At 38.0% G+C, this 23,131-nt stretch overlaps 2 protein-coding genes across 13 annotated transcripts in view; one reads left to right on the top strand and one right to left on the bottom strand.

The window, feature by feature from the left end:
* LOC126765669 (tau-tubulin kinase homolog Asator-like) overlaps positions 1-23,131 on the bottom strand; it is a 403,818-nt gene that overhangs the window by 286,559 nt on the left and 94,128 nt on the right. For all 12 annotated transcript variants that reach the window (XR_007668513.1, XM_050483278.1, XM_050483279.1 and 9 more), the window contains 4 exons: positions 14,296-14,685; positions 13,825-14,028; positions 13,701-13,769; positions 13,174-13,635 (listed from right to left, as the gene is read on the bottom strand). Coding sequence is in view for 11 of the 12 variants with exons in the window: in XM_050483278.1 (XP_050339235.1) it covers positions 13,174-13,635; positions 13,701-13,769; positions 13,825-14,028; positions 14,296-14,685 (1,125 nt within the window). In the remaining variant the exon portion in view is untranslated. The remainder of the gene's footprint in view (positions 1-13,173; positions 13,636-13,700; positions 13,770-13,824; positions 14,029-14,295; positions 14,686-23,131) is intronic.
* LOC126765858 (uncharacterized) overlaps positions 1-23,131 on the top strand; it is a 76,969-nt gene that overhangs the window by 23,594 nt on the left and 30,244 nt on the right. The gene's annotated exons all lie outside the window — the stretch shown is intronic.

Genomic DNA, 23,131 nt, shown 5'->3' with positions numbered 1-23,131 from the left:
AAAATAACAGGTTTAATTGATTTTGCAGTAATAAAAAACATAGATAAATGGCAAATAACAGTTGTTACATGCACTGGCCTATCTTCTGATTACTCTCCTGTTCTAATAAAGATATGTGAATAACCCATATTCGTTGACCAAAAGTAGGTCTAGCATCTTATAAAACGAATTGTTTAAAATATAAAGAAATGAGAGTAGTCACGTTAATGTATAAATACTGGAAGAGATATTGACGAAAGCATAAGAGAACTCAATGATATAATACCTAATGCAGCTCTCTTAGCAACACCAAACAAAAGCTATAAGCCGCATGGTTTCAGAAAAATCATTAAAAGTGAAATAGCAAAGCTTGTAAATGAAAAAAAGACGTGCAAGACGAAAATGGCAGATAAATCGCTCCCCTTTCACTCAGCTTCAATTGAAATCTGCTGTACGTAAATTAAAAAAAAAAAACGTTTAAACCCGAGGAAGAATTTAACACTGAAATGTATATAAGGAAGCTGGGTCCTAATTCAATCAAGCAAAATTTCCTTTCAAAAGCCCAAAAGTCCATAAAACCACCAGTCAACTTCAACATACCTTTACGAGACTTGGGTGGAAATTGGCCACGTAGTGACGAGGAAACAGCTAATTGGTTTGCAAATTACCTAGAAAAGGTATTTTAACCTAATTGCCCAAAGAACAACTTCAATCTTACCCAACACAGTTAACGAGTCACTCGAGCCTTTTTAAGACTTCACCTTCTGAAATTATCTTAATAGTTAAGCCTGTGAAAGAATACAGACTAATCAGTCTTCTACCCTGTATTTCTAAAATATTTGAAAAAGTGTTACTATCAAAAATGTATCCTTTCCTCCCAGAGTACTGTTCAGCTATATTTCTACACGTAGCTCACACGTTTGATAAGGTGTGGCATGGAATGCTTTTATATAAGATTAAAAACATTATACCTTTAGAATTGTATAAAACATTGGAGTTTTATTTAAAAAATAGACAATTTAGGGTTAAAGATAAGGGCCGGTTTACCACAGGGCAGCGTTTTAGGCTCAACTCTATACACCATATATACAGCAGATCTTCCAAAAGCTAATAATGTGTTGACATCAACTTTTACGGATGACACAGCTTTAGTGAGCCGTAAGAAATGCCACATAAAAGTATAAAAAATATTAGCAGAGCACTCAAGTTCTATCGAAGAATGGCTAGCTATCTGGCATATAAATGTGAATGTATAAAAGTGTAAGCATGTTACAGAAGAAAAATGTGCCCGGCAGTAAAAATTAACAATATTTTAGTAATCCAAGCGAATGGAGTAACTTATCTTGGTATTCACCTAGATAAAAGACTTAAGTGGGGAAAACATAAATATATCTAGTAATACATTGCATGAAGATAAGAGCAAATTTAAATTGGCTTTTAAATAAAATCTCTAAACTTAGTTTGACAAGAAAGTGCTTTTATATACCATAACTAGAGGACCCGTTCACGTTTTACTGTGGCTGATACATAGATAGTACTACTAATACCATCTATGTATATGATTTCTATTAGTTAGATTATAACTATTAGTTATTGAGATATTTATAACATTTTTGGCGGAGCAACTTGTGTTAGTTTACAAAAAAATTAATCAAAAAGCATTTCGTGCGTTACTAAAGCATTGGTTTTGGGGGGAAAAATATTGTTAAATTTGGGCTGTGCACCACGGAAATCAACCGTTGAAAAGAGGTTTGCTAAGTTGGAAAGAAGAGAAAGGAGCACCGAGGAAAATCACGCCCTAAAGACGCGAAAGCAAAGTGGGTGCCGCGCAAGTTCATAATCCAACAAAAACAACGAATTGCTGATTCTGAAGAGTATTTGAGTGCTCTTTACTCAATACAATATAAAAAGTTTCTATCATGAAAATGTCAATGCTATTTTTTGTTGTGATATTAAAAATATCTGGGGGGTTGGACTTGAAAAAAACTGCCTTCTTTAGGAGCAACAATCAGTATAACCCTTATAATATGTAAGTATGCATGCAAAATAGCTTTGACAAACGGCAGGGTTAATCCGGATTAACTGCGCACTTAAACAGATCTAAATTTGTAGGTGACAGACAGCAGCTATGCGAGTATGAAACTCTCGTAAACAGCTGATTGTTGTTTTTATAATATTATGTGGTTGTTTGCCGACCAATTTTTACAAAAAAACATATCAACACATTAGTTTTAAAACTTCTTGTTTTGTTATTGAAGATTTGAAAACACTGTCAGCTTGTTTTTCATTCACAATAGATTAAAATTGGCCGTTTTTAACAATGTTGCCAACGAAAATGCAGCTAACTCTCAAAAATGTTGAGAATTAAATGGGAGTTAGCAACGGAGTTATCTTCACCTGAATTAATCGGGATTAATGCAGTTAATTCTATAAGAAGGGCGTTAGCTCTGTGTTGCTATTTTTTTTATTTTTTTGAAGTGTTAAAATTTTCAAATGATTCCTACATGAATTTTTAGGATTAATTTTTTTTATTTGTGTAAAAAAAAATATTTTGATATGCTATATTTAATGTTAAATATACATCTTTTGAAATGAATAGAAATAAAAAAATTTATTCATTTTAAAACAAGTAAACGTGTCGTAATTTAATAAAACTAGGTGTACGTAAACTTTATTGATTCCTGCACAAAGATTGTTATTTTCCTCGCTAGAGAGTTCAGATAATAAATGCGTCTGATCTCTGCTAAATTCAAAGTGCTACAGGGAAAATTAGCCATTATTTGTCGTCAAAAGTAAATGACAAAAAAATGTTATTGTGGAATATCCATAACAGATTGACATATACCATCGCGGAGCTTTCTGTAGACATTTTCAAAGTGTACAATACTCAGTACATTATTTTGATAAATTTTGTAGGGATGTTATTATACATATAAACCTTCCTCTTCAATCACTCTCATCTATTAAAAAAAAAACCTCATCAAAATCCATTGCGTAGTTTTAAAGATTTATGCAAACATAAGGATATAAGGACAGAGAAAGTGACTTTGTTTTATAATTTATACTGATAATTAAGAACATTGTACCTTTAGAATTGTATAAAACATTGGAGTCTTATTTAAAAAATAAGCAAGTTATGGTTAAAGTAGGAAATCTCATATCTGATGAACATATCTGGTGTACCACAGATCAATGTTTTAGGGCCAACTCTATATATACACCCAACTTTTTTTTACACGGTATATTTTTACACGGATTTGAAGTTACACGGTTGAAAAAAAATTTTTTTTTTGTAAAAAAAACGTTTGATCTAGTACAGTTTCAAAATCACTGTCTTGTAATTATCTTTGTTTTTACCACACTCAGCACCACTGCTGAAATGAACATACATAATAGTAACTGGGAAATCAACTTATTCGATAACTCCTACCTACACATTTTGTTCGCAAGATATTTACATTGCTGAAATGGATATCTCCAGCGATGATACCGACTTTAGTCCAGTTCGTCGCAAACAATTTCGCTTGTTATCAAGTAGCGACGAATAATTATGTAGTTATGTAAATATTTTTTCCTTACTTTTATTCTAATTTTTCTGTTCTTAATTCTGGATTAACAGATTTATTTTGTTTTTTGCTTAATCTACCAATTTTTCACCTGCGCTGTGATCTAGTACTACAGACAACCATATTTTTGGCCCCTGTAAAGTCGATCAGCCCCAACCCATTTGGAGAGTTTTCGCCATGTAGGCTAAACTTTCGAATTGTTGTACCAAGAATGCCTGGCGTTCAAATTTTCAAGTACAGTTTTTACATCGTTGGGGGGGGAGTCGTCTAGTCTAAGCGCACTTTAGCCGCTCATAAAGGGCATTTTTGGTCATATCGTCCTTTTCTTTCGTCGGGACGTGAGCGCAATAAGTTTTATGGTAAAAAATGTTGCTCTGATGCGGATGGTGGCTATACACTCAGCAACTGTAGCGAATGCCAGGACTCAACTACTGTGTCTTCCTCCCACCACGAATGCCGCATCGAATTTGCGCTCCTTAATATGGCCGCTGTAAAGATGTCACAAATATCTACTCGTCTCCGTCCTTGTCCCGTCCATTCCATTTCTTGGACGCCGGTGAAGTCAGCCTTTACCTTTACGAGGACATCAACCAGCTGGGCATCGGCACCTTCCTAATTTAGGGACCGGACGTTCAAGGTGCATGCCGTAAGTCATAGTTCTTATTACGTTTACGGTGGTCGTCATCAAAAGGGGGTTCTTACTTAGACTTCAGCAAAGTCCTGGCTCCACACGGGTTGGTTACCGCATATTACGCAAGAGTTACTCACGCTTCCAGGGTTCGATGATTTATTGGATGAAGTCAACTCAGCGTATAACGGATTACTGAAGTAAAATAATATCCACTGGCTGAGTTACAATAACGTACTGTAAGATTTTTTTTGACTGTTGGAAAGAAATCATGCTGTTTATATAGAATGAAGGAACAATTGAACAATGCCAATAATTAATGGATGTTATGTGGCTTTGAAAACTTATGTTTTTACAGGTTTGTGTCAAGTTTTAAATGAACTATACAAAAAGCTTCAAATATCAAATAAAACATTTATATCATTGACGAGGCGCGGGCAAAACTTCGGTAACCTTGAGAAGTGCTCATGTGGGACGAATGCATAATGTCGCACAAGCATATTAGAGCAAGGAGAACGTATATCTCATAACGGTGGACTTAACATAGACACGGTGATGACAACTAACGCGTAACTATATACCCAGTAGAATTCTATAATTCCCTCAAAGTTGGTGTCGAACAACAACCATGTCTACTTCCCATATAGCACAATTTTGAATTCCTCTTGATTCAAGAAGATAATAATAGAACGGGATAAAACGTTGCACAAATAATGCCTTTAGTTCAAAACCAACAAAATCTGTTCAAGCCCCTAGGTACCGAATATTTAGACCTATAAGTACCGAGATGATTTTTGATCGAAAATGTCGGTCAATGTGTAAGATATATAATTGAAATTAAGGGATAATTCTTCCTTTATAATGGTATGTCTGTATGTCAAAAATGGGTTGAATCGGACAAATACTTCTCTTATCCCCCATATACATAATATAAAAATTTTCGAATTTCGGGTTGACTTTGTACCGCATACAAGTATATCGGCCAATATGTGAATTATCCCAATGAAATAAGAAAGAGCGTGTTTTATTCATAACAGTGTGCCTTTGTGGCAAAAATAGATAAATTTGAGCGAAATCTTGGCCTAGGCCCTATATAACAAATATCAGCATTTTCAAACATCCGGCTGACTTTGCACCTTGACACCTGATTGGTTTTTCACCTTAAAGGATTTCTCTGGCTTTGATTCATGCAAGTTCCAAGAGTATAAAATGTTCGGGTGCACAAGAACTTAGCGCTTTCTTACTTGTTACATATGTATATGTACGCTGTCGCTAACTTCTCCTTGCCTCGCGCAAACAATATTTCAAACTCTGCACTTTCGCTTTCAACAACGGAACAGTTGAACGGAGGGGTCAGGGGACGAAATGCCACATAATTTTAGTTTTTTTTTTCATTAATAGATATTCTTTAAAACATTTTAAAATAAGTATACATTTATGTAAATTTTTAGTTTTACGTAAATATTATTATATTATGTAAATAAACTGTAAGGTATCAGTATTTCTCAAAAGAACTTAAGCATTATTATAATAGGATAAACTCATCCGTTGAAAGGTCTATGACCATGGAAGTAATGGCGAGTTTGCGCGAAGACGGGGCGGAGCAAAAAATTGAGCTCAGACAAAACATTGAAAAAGGCAAATGAAAACTTGCCGACAAATATACATTTGAACTCGCATACATATTGACGCTGCATAATAGGCTAAATTGAACAACTGTGAAATTATATATTAAGTAAAAACATAAAATAATCATGTCGCAGGAACAGGAGTTCATATACATGGCAATTTTTTAATTTAATACCTTATATACTCACACGACCAATCGGACGAACTCAGCTTTAACTTTGGATGTGAGTAATGCTATTGAAATGATAATTTAGCTTAACATATTGTATATCATTAAAAAGGAAATTTGATGCACTTTTTGCATAACCCCAAAAAAAAATTTACTTTATATTTAACATAAACACAAAAGTCCAATACACATTTCAAATTCATCTCACACGACTAACCGGATAAAAACCAATAGAAGCCTACGGTAAAGTAACGGGACCTTTACTCCATTTAAAATTCTGTAAAAATATGTAGTGCTTATTCTCACATTGAACCAGTTGTAAATTGCATTGGTTGATGTGTAGTTATATCAACTATGGCTCCGTCACGTGTTCAGACATCTACTGACATTATAAATTTAATAACACAACTTCGAAAAAACGGAAAAACTATAAAAGAAATATCAGATATACTTGTAGTAATGCAAAGTACTTCTACTATCCACAATATTGTAAGAAAGTTTGGCAAAGAAAATATAGTGTGTAACATATCCAGAAAAGGCCAAGGGAAAATATTAACTGAAAATGATGAGCATTTCATATTGCGAATTGTTAAAAACAAATCGAAATCTACAGCAGAAACTATTCGACGAACAGTTCGTATCAAAAATTTGTCTGTCTGGTCTGTCTGACAACCAATATGGATTCCGCAAACAGAGATCCACCACTGATGCGATTAAAAAGATTACTGACATAGCTAACAAGGCAATAGAGGGTACAAGATGGCTGTATGGTACAAAGGAATACTGCGCAGTAGTCAGGTTTGTTGTTAATGACGGATGATATTGCCATAACAGTAGTAGCAAAAGAACTGGGACAACTTGAGTACCCCCGCAATCAAGCGGCGTTGACGATTAAAGAGTGGCTCACGGCAACAAAACTTCAACTCGCTGGGCAAAAAAGCTCGAAGACATAAAATTAAATATTGACAGCCATACATTGTATAATGACCTAGAATGCACTAAAGTACCTAGGAGTGCTTATTGACAATAGACTTAGCTACAAGATGCACATCGAAAAGGTATGTGAGAAAGCAGCACGTGTAACGGCCGCCCTATCAAGAATAATGGTCAACATTGGTGGACCACCACTACAACAGAAGACGTATGCTAAGAAAGCGAAATTTTCAATGCGGCTCAGTTCCATAAGGGTTACGTGGAGTGAAATCACAAGGATGAATGAGGAGTAGGCCTGAATGGCGTGACTGACGAGCCGAATGGCTATGCTTGGCCTCACGATGTAATGCTTAACGGCAGTTCCGTGGGGCAAATGAACAAGCAAAGACAATGGAGTTAAGGTACGTAGGCGTATTGGTGTCTCCGCTTTAGCGGCCAATACGAATCGTGCATACCGTCCGGAAAAATGACGGTATCTTTCGAAGATTCCCCCCCAAAACAAGAAACAGTGGCCAAGGCCATAGAGGGCACCCGATGGATGCATGGATGTAAGAAATTCTACGCAGTTATCACGCCTGACGTGAAAAGGCTTTCGACTCGGCATACTGGCCCTATTTATTGAGGGCATTAGAGGCAAGAAACACCCCGGGGTATCTGCTGAGGACAATTAGCATCTATTTGTCGGACAGACTACTGCTGTACGACACCGATACAGGTCCAAAACCCTACATGGTGACAGGTGGCGTACCACATGGCTCCTGCTAGCCAAGGTTAGCCTGATGGAGCTTTTGGTGTTGCTACACATCAGTTTACACACCCGTATTAGTTTTGCGGGGTTAACAATTTCAGACATCGCGGCATAAAGGCAGCTCCTTTTCGTGCTGTCAAAAGCAGCCCAGAAATCTACGAAGAGATGGTGCGTGTCGATTCTTTTTTCACGGGTCTTTTCCAAGATTTGGCGCATGGTGAATATCTGGTCGGTTGTTGATTTGCCAGGTCTAAAGCCACACTGATAAGGTCCAATCAGTTTGTTGACGGTGGGCTTTAATCTTTCACACAATACGTTCGGTAGAACCTTATACGCGACGTTCAGGAGACGCATGGTAGTTGGCTCAGATTACGGGGTCTTCCTTTTTGTAGATTGGGCAGAGCACACTTAAATTCCAATCGTTGGGTGTGCTTTCATCCGACCATATTTTAGAAAGAAGCTGATGCATGCTCCTTACCAGTTCTTCGCCGCCGTGTTTGAATAGCTCGCCCGGCAATCCATTGGCCCCCGCCGCTTTGTTGTACTTCAAATGGGTAATTGCTATTCGAACTTCTTCATGGTCGGGCAATGGAACGTCTGCTCAATCGTCATCGGATTCACCTTCTCCTTGCGTTATATTTTCAGCAGGCTGGAGAAGTGTTCCCTCCATAATTTTAGTATGCTCTGGGCATTAGCCACTAGATCACCTTTTTGGGTTCTACAAGAGTATACTCCGGTCTTGAAACCCTCTGTTAGTCGCCGCATCTTTTCGTAGAATTTTCGAGCAGTACCCCTGTCGGCCAGCTTGTCAAGCTTTTCGTACTCACGCATTTCGGCCTCACTCTTTTTTTGCCTTCAACTCTCGGTATTTATCCCGAGCCGACGGCGCAAAAAGGAGAGAAAGACAAGTCTCAATGAGTGGCAATAGCAATGGAATGCGGCAGATAAAGGAAGATAGACATGTACACTAATTAAGAATGTACCGGCCTGTACTGACAGACAACAGGGTGAGACAGACTTCTACTTAACGCAGTTCTTATTGGACCATGGTTGTTTCACGGAATACCTGCACAAATTTAGTCACGATGACGAAACAAAATGCTCATTCTGCGGAAAGGCCGCAGAAAACGCAAAAAAATCTTTTTGTCCTGCTTATGGAAAGAACCACCATAGAAAAGCTAACATGCGAAAGGATGACACCCGACAACATGGTGAGTCACATGTTACGACCAGAGATAGTTTGGGCTAAAATTAAAGAGTGGGCCGCAATAGTGCTCCGAGAACTTAGAATGAAAGAAAGCTAGCGAAAAAGCATAAGGACACAAGAATAACCCTGGAGGTAGAATCTGATGTGGCATTTACCGCCCAGCGTGATCGTGCGAAGTAGTGCTTAACGGCGGTCCCGCAGGTCCAAATACAAGCTACAACAGCCGAAGTTAAGGTGCATACTGTTTCGCAAATCCATCTTAGTTATTTTATACTGTCTGGGAGTGGTCTCAAATGAGGTGTACTCTAGCGGACAGTTTTACCCACGGGAAGTATCTTTGGAAAATTCCCCCTGCGGAAACAAAAAAAAATATGTGGACTTCTGTCTGTTCTGACCTCTGCAATCAACTAAAGAAGCATTCGGCTCACATACTGCACAAAATATAGCCTCAGAATTAAAAAAATTTTTTGACGATGTTTCACAAAATAGTTACGATAGTAAATGCGCATACCACGAATAATGTGTGTCTGATACCCTAAACTTATGCGTTGTTGATGACATAAAGGTTTTTGCTGAGATTTCGGAGCTTATAGCGAAATGCGGATTTCAATCATAGCTCTCAAGCAGAAGAAAAACTTAAAAGCATGCAAAAGATAATGGGAGGAAATCTTGTCTAAGATATTGCTCTAATGCAATATATGCATTGACACTAGTGGCGTTGTGGCAAATAGTTTTTCCTTACGCTACTTTAAGGTCAAGTAGAGTTCAAAGGGACTGATGTCCTCGTTAGAGTGAAGGCTGATAACAAGAAATGCGATGGACGGGACAAGGACTGAGGCGAGTAGGGACTTGTGGCAATTACTACAGGCTTGCTCAGGCCTTAAGACACATAGGGAGTAGACCATGACTTACGTGGCCCCATGTTGCCAACGCAATACTGCGACACTGTGCAATCTGCACATAGTTCGCGCGCCGCGCCGCCAGAGCGCCATAGAACCTGCACGGTCAGGAGCTCAACCAGGCAACATATCTCCCACTCTGCCTTGTACCCCCCTGTCTGCGAAGATGGGCATTCTCGGTAATAAGTTCTTGGCATCGAACACCAACCCACTTAGTTATTAACCGTTAATTTTGACGGTTGGGCAACCGCTTCCTCAGCCGTGGCCACACTGGCACTTCCACCACAACTTCTGCTCCCTCCCTCATTTCCGCACACATTACGCGGCGACCCCGTACGCGCAACGGCTTTCTCAGCGGTGGCCAAATTGGCACTCCCACCGCAACTACCGCTCCCTCCCTCAATTTCGCATTCTAGACGCGGCGACCCCGTACGCGCATTACGCCGCGGTGGGAACTTTAGCGGACGTCCCGTCGCCACCCGACGTGGAATCATCCACCACCGTAAAAACGGCGGATTCTCCGCTTCTAGCGAGGGTCTTAGCCCTCCTTCTCCGTCTAAGAGGCATCTCGCTTCCCGACCTCTTATCAATCAGACTGATACGCCGGCGTACCACTGACGCAGAAGGCTCACGGACAGAGAGAATTCTAAAACAACTGCTCTCCTGGTGCGTGCATCTGAACGCACTGAAAAGTGCGACTCACGCGAATGGCCCCTGATGGTAGCACCAATGTCGTCAGTAACAGCGACCATCCAAGCGATCGATTATTGCGTGCTCGCCGTGGCACAGCCCACAGCTCCAACCAGTTGACGCCACTCTATTGGCTGCCGGCCGGACAAGGTCCCCGTAACGGTCCTTAGTCGACCGATGTGGAGCTGCACCGAATCGCAATGTGAACTTAACGGTTCGCTATTACGATCGTTGGTTCGCACAACTGTCAATGTGTTTTACGTGGGATCCTGCTTATGAAAGCTTAACTCCACGGTGCTCAAAAGCACAACGGATCAATACAATGCGTCGATCAGCGCCCTGAAAATTGGGTAAGGGTTTTCAGTACCAATCGGCAGTGCGGTAAGGACACACTAACCACCTTGGTAGGGCTCGAGGCCCATCTAAAACCTCTGCCGTACTTTGGGTCCGGCACCCGGTTGCAATGCAACTCCACATTCGACTGACAAAGTCAGTTCTTCCCGCGATTTGGGTTTTAACCACAGCCACCACGAATCTCCACAAAGGGCCAAACCCAATGAGTCTGGAGCGAACTCCAGGGGCTACTGCTCCCCGTGGTACCAGGTTAAAGTCTTTGGTATTGACCTTGTAACCGAAACTACGACCAGTTGAGCCTCCATACAGCCCTGGACTGGTGCCCAGGATCTTAGTCGCCTCTTATGACAGGCATGCCTTACCGCGGGTATATTCGGTTTCCCCTCGAACCCGGAGGGGTCCCCCCGTACCCGCAGGGGGACGTTGGTTCGCACAGTAGTCGCAATCTCCAACGCTGGGCAGATACTGGCACCCTTTGAGCAATCCTGTCCATATCCTCCTGACACTGAATTAACTGAACGCCAGATGCTCAGCACAGTACTACAGTCAGGCAGTCCAGTCAGCAAGAATGCCAACAACACGTTGCTGCACTGGAACCGTGCGAAGCTTCTGCCAACAACAACAACGTGGATGAACACGTTGCCCGTATATTACCTAGTAATAATAATTGCTTACCGATTATATCGCGCCAAGTTTGTGCATAAAAATACACAATAATGCACAAAAATGTGTACCCGCACAAAAACACACGCGGTCACTCACCTTAATACCCACCGACCGCTGCGCCCACGCGCCAGGCAATAACGGCTTAATCGCGTAAACATGACCGCACAAAAGAGAATAGCAGAAAAAACACTTTGAAAAAAATCGCAACGATGCTCACGCATCGCGCATCGCAACGATTCGCGTCGACAGTCAACTAACGAATGAGTATATATCGGACAGTAATAATAGGATTAGATGAGAGCCTTTAATTTGTTACGATTTGATTGAGTACAAATTACTTTAAATTCACATGTCCCTCATAATGCCGATATAATATTTTACTTTCCTTTGATTTCAACAACTTTTCTCATACAGTTTTGTGTTGTGAATATCAAAATACATATTGATATTTTATTTTCTGAGCCATTCATTACTTATTTGTAACTTCTTTCTAAATTCAATATAACAATCAGTACATCGTCATATAAATAACTATGCGAACTACAAGACCAACGATAATATATAGGGAATTAGCAATATCAGGTGATAGGGGTAACAGCATCGCACATACTAAAGCATTTCGTGTATTAGTAAAGCATTGCTTTTTGGGAGAAAATGCTGTTGAATTTTAGCTCTGCACTACGGAAATCCACCGTTGAGAAGAGATTTGCTAAGTTGGAAAGAGGCAAAATGACCACCGAGGACAATGACGCCCTAAAGAAGCGAAAGCTATGTGCAAAGTGGGTGCCTCGCAAGTTCATAACCTAACAAAAACAAACAATTGCTGATTATGAGGAGTATTTGAGTGCTCTTTAATATGGTTCCATCATTTCATAATGAAGTCCAATCGACGTCATTCTAGTGAACTGCACGTGATGAACCGGTTCTCAAGCGTGTAAAGACGATGATTACTGAGCTAGTTATAAACCACTGCACTGCGTATTTGGTAACAGTTCTATTCTCCTATTCCAAATACTTAGCAATTGTATTATTTTTTAGGAAGGATCAGTTTGAAATTGTACGCATATACTTCATCGTTTTCGTTTTAATATTCCTCGTTAGAGAGCGGCTTCCGACGCGCTATTTATAGGCCGGTACCGCCGCAAACGCTATGTCCCTCAATTTTTAAATCTGTACTATCTTCGAAAATGTTAATTTAAATTATATTCTTAAAGGACCATATAGATCCATATTTAATCTATAATGTATTTAAGGTATTTAAATGGATAAGGATTTATACTGTATTTGTTAAAATCGCTTCGAAAAGAAGCCACTATTTGTCGAAAAAGTAAATGCTAAAAAATTTTATTGTTGGATCTATAAGCGATCGACATGTATCATCGCGGAGTTTCTGTATACCTTATCAATGGGTACTTATATATGTATATATAAAATACTTAGTACACTCTTTTAATAAATCTTGTAGGGTTCAGCCTACGTTTGCAATGTAAGCGGAAAAATGTAATTATTTACGACATCACATTAGAAACTTTAAAAATAACAGTATTTCTCCACTATTTAATGGATGTTATTATACATATAAAACTTCCTCTTCAGTCACTCTATTAAAAAAACCGCATCAAAATCCGTTGCGTAATTTTAAAGATTTAAGTATACAAAGAGACATAGACATAGACACATAGCGATTGACATAGACTTAACGTACCTGTATAGGAGATGAATAATTTTTGCGTACAGTTTGCGCGGAAGGTGAATTTGATCTAGCTTGAACGTGTGAATGTCCGTGAATAAATTGCTGCTTTGGATGGTGTTTGTGACTGTTCAATGGAGGTGTGGAGCCTGTAACCGAACCAGCACAATCTGAACGATTGGAGCCCGTAACTGTAGATGGTTTTATTACACCAGTGGAATTAGACAAATTTGGTGCTGCTGACGGCAAAAATAAAGTTATTTGGGGTGCATTCAAGTGTGGTTGAGATGGTAACTTTGGTTGTGTTTTCTGATCATGAGTTTGGTCAACTGTTTTAACGCAATGGGCATTTGCAGAACCTGTTAAATTTGCTGTTTGCCCTGGATTTGTCTTCTGAAAAGTGTTCTGATTGCAGGAGCTCATATTCAACAAAAGACCGTCGATCTGTGGTAAGGGTGCGTTGCAATTTTTGTCAACCTAATATAAAACCCAAAATATTAGTCTTAAGAAAACAATAAAAGAAAAATTTGAATCTTTAATACTTTTTCCTTTCCATTTATGGGGTCTGTTGAAGCAAGTAATGCTGTGTCCATATCATTACGGTGACGTGGCTAAAAATTATTGAAAATATTGCATATACACTTCAACACAAAACAAATTTCTTACATATTCTGTCCCGCTAACATTTGACGCAGCAACTGTCATCTGCGTAGTATTTCCATGTGCATATTCGTTTTTACCCAGTATTTGAACAGTATTTGTTGTTTGACTAGTAGTTGCATTAACAGTATCTATCTTTTCCCAATCATAGGGATCAGAATCTTTTACTCCTCGACGTTTCATACAGCGCTCGAATAACCCGATCAACATCTGTTAAACGAAAATTAATTATTTAAAATTACCATCTTCACTAAAAGAGAGAAAACGAAATACATAAAATAAAATTGATGGCCAACGATTCAATAATAGTATTTTTTTCAATAGATTATCAAAATTCAGTCGTATATTTTGTAGTAATTTCTCATATATTCATATTGCAACTTTTTAAAATATATTTAATAGAGTAAATTGATACAAATTAGCAATACATTACTTTAATATAAAAATTAAGAAAGTTTGATTATTGCAAATACCTACCGCATAATCGGGGCGATCGGCGTAAGCGAGCGATTGTATATGTTCCAAAAATTGTTTTAAATCGGAAGGCAAGTGCTTTAGTAAAATGCGGTGATCATACTTCTCTTTCGTAAAGCCTACTTGCTCCTTATCTTTAATCTTACGCCACGGTAATTGGCCGTTCACGAACTCAACTAACATGTAAAATAAGGACCACAAATCATCATGACGTCCCATTTCACGATTTCGATGCGCATTTATAGATGCATATCGTACAGTGCCCCGAAATCCAGCCGCAGCACGGGGACAACGGACCTCTCCTGTACCTGTGGTATACTGACGAGCAAGCCCAAAATCCAACATATATACCCGACGGCAATTGTAGGGTAAACGTCCAATAGAAAAGTTGCTCTGAAAATACCGTTACTAATTTATATGCAGAAATTAAACTAATAACACGAATAAAATAAAGAAATTCTATCGCATTTAAACGTTATATATTATGGGAAATTTAAAATTTACATCAAGGAAAAGCCATTTCTAAGTACAAAATTAAATGGTAATAGAACAATATATCATATTATTACAACTTCACACATTTTTTTAAAAAATGACATTATATTAAAATATATCTTTACCAGTGCTTATTAGGGGTATAACTTTTAACAATTTTTCAAAAATAAAAATTTACATGGCCATACATGATGAGCAATGGTGAAAAAATATTAACTGCGTTTTTACTTTTTTGTTTTCCTTCAAAAAGTTCCCCCACCAACGCAATTGATTTTTTTTTTTTATTTTGATAAAAAAAAAAATTTGCAAAAACGCGTTTAAAATTTTCAAATCCCATAAGCCCCAATGTAAAAATTTGCACTATTTTGTGGATATCTCAGAAACCATGCATGATATTGATATAAAACTTTGATACGATATAAAACACTATAAAATCTACGTTTCGGCATCATTAACACAAAAAACGTTTTTTTTTTTTTTGATTTCTTTATTGGGAGCAATATTCCGATAAGAAAACGCACAAATAGAAGAAATATTTCTACGTTTTGTGAAAAAAATAATACACCCATAAATAGAAAAAAAAAGCATCACCGAATATTATCAAATACGTAAAAGAACGCAAATCCACACAACAAAACTTTACGATATGCGTCGACTAACTGTAATATTTTCCCAGTAATTCAATTGCTTTTGTATTCATTGTCGTTGCTTCTCATCCTCACGTAACGTAAATATGCGATAAGCGTCGACTAACTGTAACATTGTCTTTATATTGCTACTCTTTGCCAGTCTTGGTTTAGCCAGTATCGCGAAAGCTATTGAATGTGGACAAATAACTATTTAACATCAAAAACATAATGTCTTTTAAAAAGAGTGAAAAAGATGTTCTTAAAAATTCAAAAATGTGGACAAATAATTTAGTTGCTTTTAAAAAAAGTACAACGAAAAGACGTGAAATACTAAACATTGAAAAATGTTTAACCGAATTGTGCAAAATTCCGAAGCAGGCCGCTATAATTGGAAGATACAATGCATTGGCAAAAATTGAAAAAAGCAAAGTGAAGAGGTGCAAGATTATTGGAAAAGAACTGATTGATTTGTGGTCAAAATTTAATTTTCCAATCATAGCAAAAGTATCCCTTGAACGTAAAATGCAAAAACTCATAGAAACATACCAGAAATCGTTAAAAAACGCAGTGGAACAAACATGGTAATCTCATTCAACAAATTATTTGATGTAAAGAATAAAAACGGTATGTGGCTTGGTACTGAAGATAAAGAGCTATATGAGCTCCAAATAAGAACGAACGGAGAAGTTGGGTACACAACTACTAAGGATGTAAAGCTTCACCCATCCATAGCTTTTAAAATGAAAGAAAATACCTCCGTCTAAAATAATAGTATATTAAACTCATCAATATCTTCAATATCATCAAGCGACGGGAACGATGATTGCTGCGTCCCGAATTATGAAGAATTTGAAGTACCTTCAAGGCTTAAACAAGCGAATTGTTCAAAAAAAGCAGCAGTGAAAATAGTAACAACTTCCAATGTGACCACCAAAAATGCTGCTAAAATATGCAAAGAATTGGCGAAATCAGGAGTTAATATAACAACAGCAATACAACCAGGAATTTTAAAAGCAGCAAAAAAAGCAGCAGAACGTTTGGAAAAAGATTATAAGACTTCACTCAAGAATAATATTTGGTGTCTTCATTTTGATGGGAATAAATTCGGTAAAAGAGAAATACAGGCCGTGGTGCTAAAAAATGAGTTCAGAGAAGTAAGATTGGCGGTCTTGGATCTTGATAATGGAAGAAGTTCAACCATATTTGAAGGCATCAAGGAAGTTCTCGATAATTTTCAACTGTGGGGCTCCATCAAAATGATTGTGTGTGATACAACAACCGTCAATACAGGACATAAAAATGGAGTTGTTATCTCACTCCAAAAATACTTTTCAACAAAAGGTTTACATTCACCGCAATATGTCGGCTGTCAACATCATATTTTAGATCTGATTTTAAGACATGTAATGGATGAGTCACTGGATGGAAAATCAATATCGCCAAATATTCCGTACGATATATTTTCAGAAATGATCAATAATTTTGATGCTCTAAAACAAAGTTTCGCTCAAGGCAAGGAAAAATTGAAAGTAAGATGCATCAAATGGCGCGATGACATGCAGTATCTGTATGAGCTGGGATAAGCGTTCAAATATTATGAAAAAAATAAAATCTTTCCTTATATAAAATTTAAGACTCTACTATCGCTAAGCAACGCCCGTTGGAACTCAAGGGCTATACTCTGCATTTTGACAGTCATACTCATTGCCAAACACCGAACAAAACTGTTGCCTATTTGTCAATTGATATGCGGCGCTTGGTATGACGTATGGTTTTCCGACCACCGTTTTCATGTAAATGACTTCACAAAATTAGAAACATCGGTAAAGCCTTTTAAAGCAGAGCACGAATGTTTTTTAAAACACTGAGTGAAGTAAGACTCATTTATTGCAAACCAACAGCGCTCGAATATATGCGCAGAACGAGCCATCAAATTGATACAAGACATTTATCCGAAATGTAAATCTAAGCGCAGTTTAAATCTTAAGTTTATTGCTTCTAACTCTAAATAAAATATATGTGTAATTAAAAAATGAATGAAAAGAAAATGAATTAACAAAAACTATATTTTTCTTATACATATATAAATAATAATAAATAATATTTGCTACAAAATAATCAAAAAAAAAACTTTTTTGAGTTAATGATGCCTAAACGTAGATTTTATAGTGTTTTATATCGTATCAAAATGTTATATCAATATCATGCATGGTTTCTGAGATATCCACAAATTAGTGCAAATTTTTACATTGAGGCTTAAGGGATTTGAAAACTTTAAACGCGTTTTTTGCAATTTTTTTTTTTTTTTTATCAAAATAAAAAAATTCAATAGCGTTGGTGCGTTGAAAGAAAACAAAAAAGTAAAAACGCAGTTAATATTTTTTCACCATTGCTCATCATGTACGGCCATGTAAATATTATGTTGCAAAAAAGTTATACCCCTAGTGCTTATGTTAACCGTTGTATGTTAAACCAAAACCAAATAGCTTTGACAACGAAAAATTCGCACACTGTTTAATGAAGGAATTCGGAAAATTACGCCAAGTTTCTAGTTTTATTATTTTTTTAAACTCAAAATAAAAGTAATAATAACACTCGAATGCTAAAATTTGAAAAAAAAATACTTTTTTAACCTTCAAGAATAGTGTTATTGAGAGTATGTTTCAAAATCTGAATTCTTTCAAAAAATTGTATTAGCAGTACTTCATATTTTGAACACAATATTGGTACTGTAAAGGTGATTGTGCAGCATAGTAGATTGCCACTGGAATGAGAAAATTTATGGGAGATAAATATCGGTTTAATTATGGGAAACTGAATTGCAGATAGACAATTCACAATATAATACAATTTCCAATTTCCTCAAAACGTTGCACCAGTACGGAAAAATTAAACTGAACGACAGACCATTCATAATGATGCTAAATAACAACGTGATTCTTTCTATCAAGCTATACCTAATCTGCTTCTTAGTGTTTTCTTACAAATTTAGGGTTTGAACAAAGATGTAGAAGGATCTTTTGTCTGGTGAAAATTTTTAATTTTGACGAACCTGCTGCTGAAAAATCATTTCCGACCGATTAGGTGATCCTTTAAGGCGACGGCTAAGATTAGTTTATTATAGACAGCTTTATTTACACTGTTTTTCATATTTTGACCAATATATCACAAAATGTTACAGAGGTAAACGAGAAACCACAGCATTCTCAAACAAAGCGAACTCTAACAAAACATTGTAAAGAGGCTCTAATTTCAAATTGTTAACATTGTTCAGTTCAAATAAAACAAGAAAAACGGGGAACCAAAGTTTACTATAACTTCACAAATAAAAAATATTATTTATTACAGGGATGGGCAAATGTTTAGCCCGTAAAATGCGACCGAGGGCTAGATGAGGGGAATATCAGTTTACGGTAAGAAGGGCATAAAAAGTTGCGAAAAAATCAATGACATTCCTCCGAAACTTGATGTTCACCACACAATGGTTGCGGCGATACTGACATTGTGGACAAATTAAAGAGCGGAAATTTACTTCATATCGGAATTGTACAGTTGTGTGAACAAAAAGAGGTAAAAATATTTTGCAGGTTTTAGAGTTTCGCATTAATATTTGTTTTAATTTACCTTTGTATGGTGGGAAATTCTAATCACTGTTAAGAAAAATTATATAAGTTATACTTGTATCTAAAAACAATTTTATTTGATAAGAAAACAGCACATTTTAAAACTTCACAATACCATATTGTGGTTCCTATCTTGTTCACACCAATGTATGTAAATGTGATAAAACTGTTAATGGTGATGATGCCAGTTGTAAAAATTCATTTTAGTTACAATTAGGAAAACTTTTCTCAAGTTGTGCGCTTTTATACGTAAATATGCAAGGTAGTTTATATAATGTATTATACAAATATATGATATGTGATATTTTTTAGTTTGGTTATTTTACCAAAATATTCAAAGAATTGAGGTTTTTTTCAATAATTGTTTTATTAAATTTTAAAGATCTATGTTTCCTCTAGATTAAAATAATAATACGCACTTTAGAAATTAAATCATTAATTAGGAAGCAGCTGGAACTTTAACCAAAGAACATCTTCCGAAATATTTATTATACTTTTTATTATTTGTTTAACATTTTATAGATTTATGATAGTTGTAAAGAAACTTAGAATTGTTAGGCAATTTTAAAATTGTTACCCATATAAACTCGCTCTCTCATTTGTAAACAAGGATTGGGAATATACGTTGCTCTCCATTCCCTCTTCATGTTTGCCCGCGATGATACCCTCATCTAGCCCTCAAAATATGCACGCAGGCCCAAACGGTGCAAAATGCTACTGAGGGCTAAAATTCCCACCTCTGCCTTATAAGATTTTGATTTTGACCGGCCATTTTGTATGATAGGTATATGCTATAGTAATCCGATCTGAACAATTTCTTCGGAGATCGTACCATTGCTTAAGATAATAACCCAACTCGGCATGACACTGGCCACCTCTTTGCATGCCCCGCTAACCCCACTCATCTAACACCCTTTTCCCTGTGGTCCGACCCCATCGAAACTGCACGTTTCCTGGACCTCCCGTTAAATGCCGTCGACGACAACTTACATAATCCTCACCATCCTCACGGGGACTAGATGGTTCCTTAAAACAGCAACAACAACAACATAATAACCCAACTCAATTTCTTAAAGTTATCTCGTCAAATGAAAAAGCTTTCAAGACAATCGCTTCATTACGATCGTTCAGTTTGTATGGTAGCTATATGTTTTAGGGATCCGATTTAAAAACATTCTTCCCAGATTACACCATTACTTTAGGCAATAACCCATGGCAAGTTCTGAATATATCTCATCAAATGAGACGAGTGCTTTCCATTCAAGCACTCGACTCCAATCGTTCAGTTTGTATGGCAGGTATATGATACAGCAATTCGATATCGACGCTTGCGTCTCATGCAACTTCATTGAGGAGAAACAGACGAGAATGACAACCGTTTAAGAGAGCTAACTCGATTGTACGAAATAAATCCAATTTGCGCAAACATGCACGGTAGAAGTGGTGTTGAGTTTTCAATTACATTGAAACTGCAATATTTGTGAAATTAGAACAATAGCAACTACGCTGTCACAACGGAAGAACGGCAAGTCGGTGAATGAAGTAAAACACATTAAACTTTAAGGCAATAATCTCAATACTTGACAGGACGTATGGGTTTTTCAATGAGAGCGCTACAAAAGCTTTTTGAAATAAAACAAAAATTGTTTTGGATTACAAAGAATTTTTTTATTAGTGTGTGTTTAAATGGGTAAAGACTCCCCCACTTTACCCGGAAAAAACTGGCGCACCCTTGCATTTCACACCACAATACACCACACCTAAGAATAGCATCACACTCAACCACTAAGAAGAAGATAGTTGACGAAACCACACTCGTACACAACACAACTCACCACACTTGCAAGTCAACAAGATTCATCACATTCGTTTATATACACATCGAAAGCGTTCCGCCCGCGCCGACTTACAGCGATCAAACACATTGGATATCATTTTTTTCCAAAAAGTACATTTGTAGAAAAAACTATATTTCTATTCTTTTCATTTTGCATATAAATTTTATCATCCTCATAAAAATTTTAACGGTTCAAGAGCTCAAACATCCGTCATATCAGCTTGAAGCTACCTATCCGACGCCATTTCGAGAATGATTATTTCATAATATCAAATGCTCACACAAGAACATTGCCAACCTCAATGGGAATGTATATGGCAGATTGTTAGCAATGTACATTGCATGTGGGGATCCGACGGAACGTGTTATTGTTTCAAGTGTTGCGAAAATTCCAGTAGAACATGATACTTTGCCAAATTTCCAACACTGCTGTAGTGATTTCCATCTCGAAGGTACCCTTGTTAATATTGGAAGGCTACTTGGGAATATTTGTAAAATAATTCAGCTATATAACAAAACAAATATTTTACTAAAATACTACATAAAGATTTTGAGCAATAAGGTGGCTTGCGGCAGCCAATTTGTCACCATTTGAAGGAATGTCTTCTAAAGGGTGACCCCTTTGAAGGTTCCCTACTTTTTTAAATAAAAAACACGGAGACTTCATATTTATTGTGAAATGATTATTATCACGTAGCCTAAGAACATCCGTTCGAAGGCGAGCTAAGTGAGAAGGCGAAACATTCCCTACAAGGGTTGTGCGCTGGGTTTGGGACCCGCCACGTAAAAAAACACCCCCAGTGAAGAGCTATAACCAGCCTCGGATGAGAGACCCCCCTTTTAATGACGACCATGGCAAACGAAATAAGGACTACGAATTGAGGGCATGCACCTGGAATGTCCGGTCTCTTAATTGGGAAGGTGCCGCTGCCCAGCTGGTTGATGTCCTCGTAAAAACAAAGGCTGACATCACCGCCGTCCAAGAAATGCGATGGACGAGACAAGGACAGAGACGAGTAGGTCCTTGTGGCATTTACCACAGTGGCCATATAAAGGAGCGCAAGTTTGGTGTAGGATTCGTGGTGGGAGAGAGACTCCGTCGCCGAGTACTATCATTCACTGCGATGAATGAACGTCTAGCCACAGTCCGCATCAAAGCGAGGTTCTTCAACATATCGCTGATCTGCGCCCACGCCCCGACGGAAGAGAAGGACGATGTGACCAAAGATGCCTTTTATGAGTGCTTGGAGCGCACTTATGAAGGCTGCCCCCGCCACGATGTCAAAATCGTGCTTGGCGACTTTAACGCCAGGGTGGGCAAAGAAGGTGTCTTTGGCACTACGGTCGGTAAATTCAGCCTCCACGACGAAACATCTCCTAATGGGTTGAGGCTGATTGACTTCGCCGGGGCCCGAAATATGGTTATCTGTAGTACTAGATTCCAGCATAAGAAGATTCATCAAGCTACCTGGCTGTCTCCGGATCGAAAACTACCAACCAGATCGATCATGTTGTGATAGACGGAAGACACGTCTCCAGTGTTTTAGATGTGCGTGCGCTCCGAGGTCCTAACATCGACTCGGACCACTATCTTGTTGCAGCTAAGATTCGCACCCGCCTCTGTGCAGCAAAAAACGCGCGCCACCAAACACAAGGAAGGTTCGACGTCGAGAAGCTGCAATCACAACAGACAGCCGAACGATTTTCTACTCGGCTTGCACTCCTGCTCTCTGAGAGCACTCGTCAACAACTCGGTATAAGGGAACTGTGGGACGGCATTTCAAACTCCTTACGTACAGCTGCAACCGAAACCATTGGTTTTCGGAAAGTGCAAAAGAATAGCTGGTACGACGAGGAGTGCCGTGCCGCAGCGGAGAGAAAACAGGCTGCCTACCTCGCAACGTTACGATCGACCACTACACGTGCGGGATGGGATAGATACCGAGAGTTGAAGAGGGAAGCGAGACGCATTTGTAGACAGAAGAAGAAAGAGGCTGAAATGCGTGAGTACGAAGAGCTTGATAAACTGGCCGACAGGGGTAATGCTCGAAAATTCTACGAAAAAATGCGGCGGCTTACGGAAGGTTTCAAGACCGGAGCGTACTCTTGTAGAACCCCCAAAGGTGATCTAGTCACTGATGCCCAGAGCATACTTAAATTATGGAGGGAACACTTCTCCAGCCTGCTGAATGGCAGTGAACGCACAACACCAGGAGATGGAGAACCCGATTCCCCAATCGATGACGATGGAGCAG

Source organism: Bactrocera neohumeralis, unplaced genomic scaffold, assembly GCF_024586455.1.
Source record: "Bactrocera neohumeralis isolate Rockhampton unplaced genomic scaffold, APGP_CSIRO_Bneo_wtdbg2-racon-allhic-juicebox.fasta_v2 cluster11, whole genome shotgun sequence".
Classification (NCBI taxonomy): domain Eukaryota; kingdom Metazoa; phylum Arthropoda; class Insecta; order Diptera; family Tephritidae; genus Bactrocera; species Bactrocera neohumeralis.
This window is presented reverse-complemented; position numbering and strand designations above follow the sequence as displayed.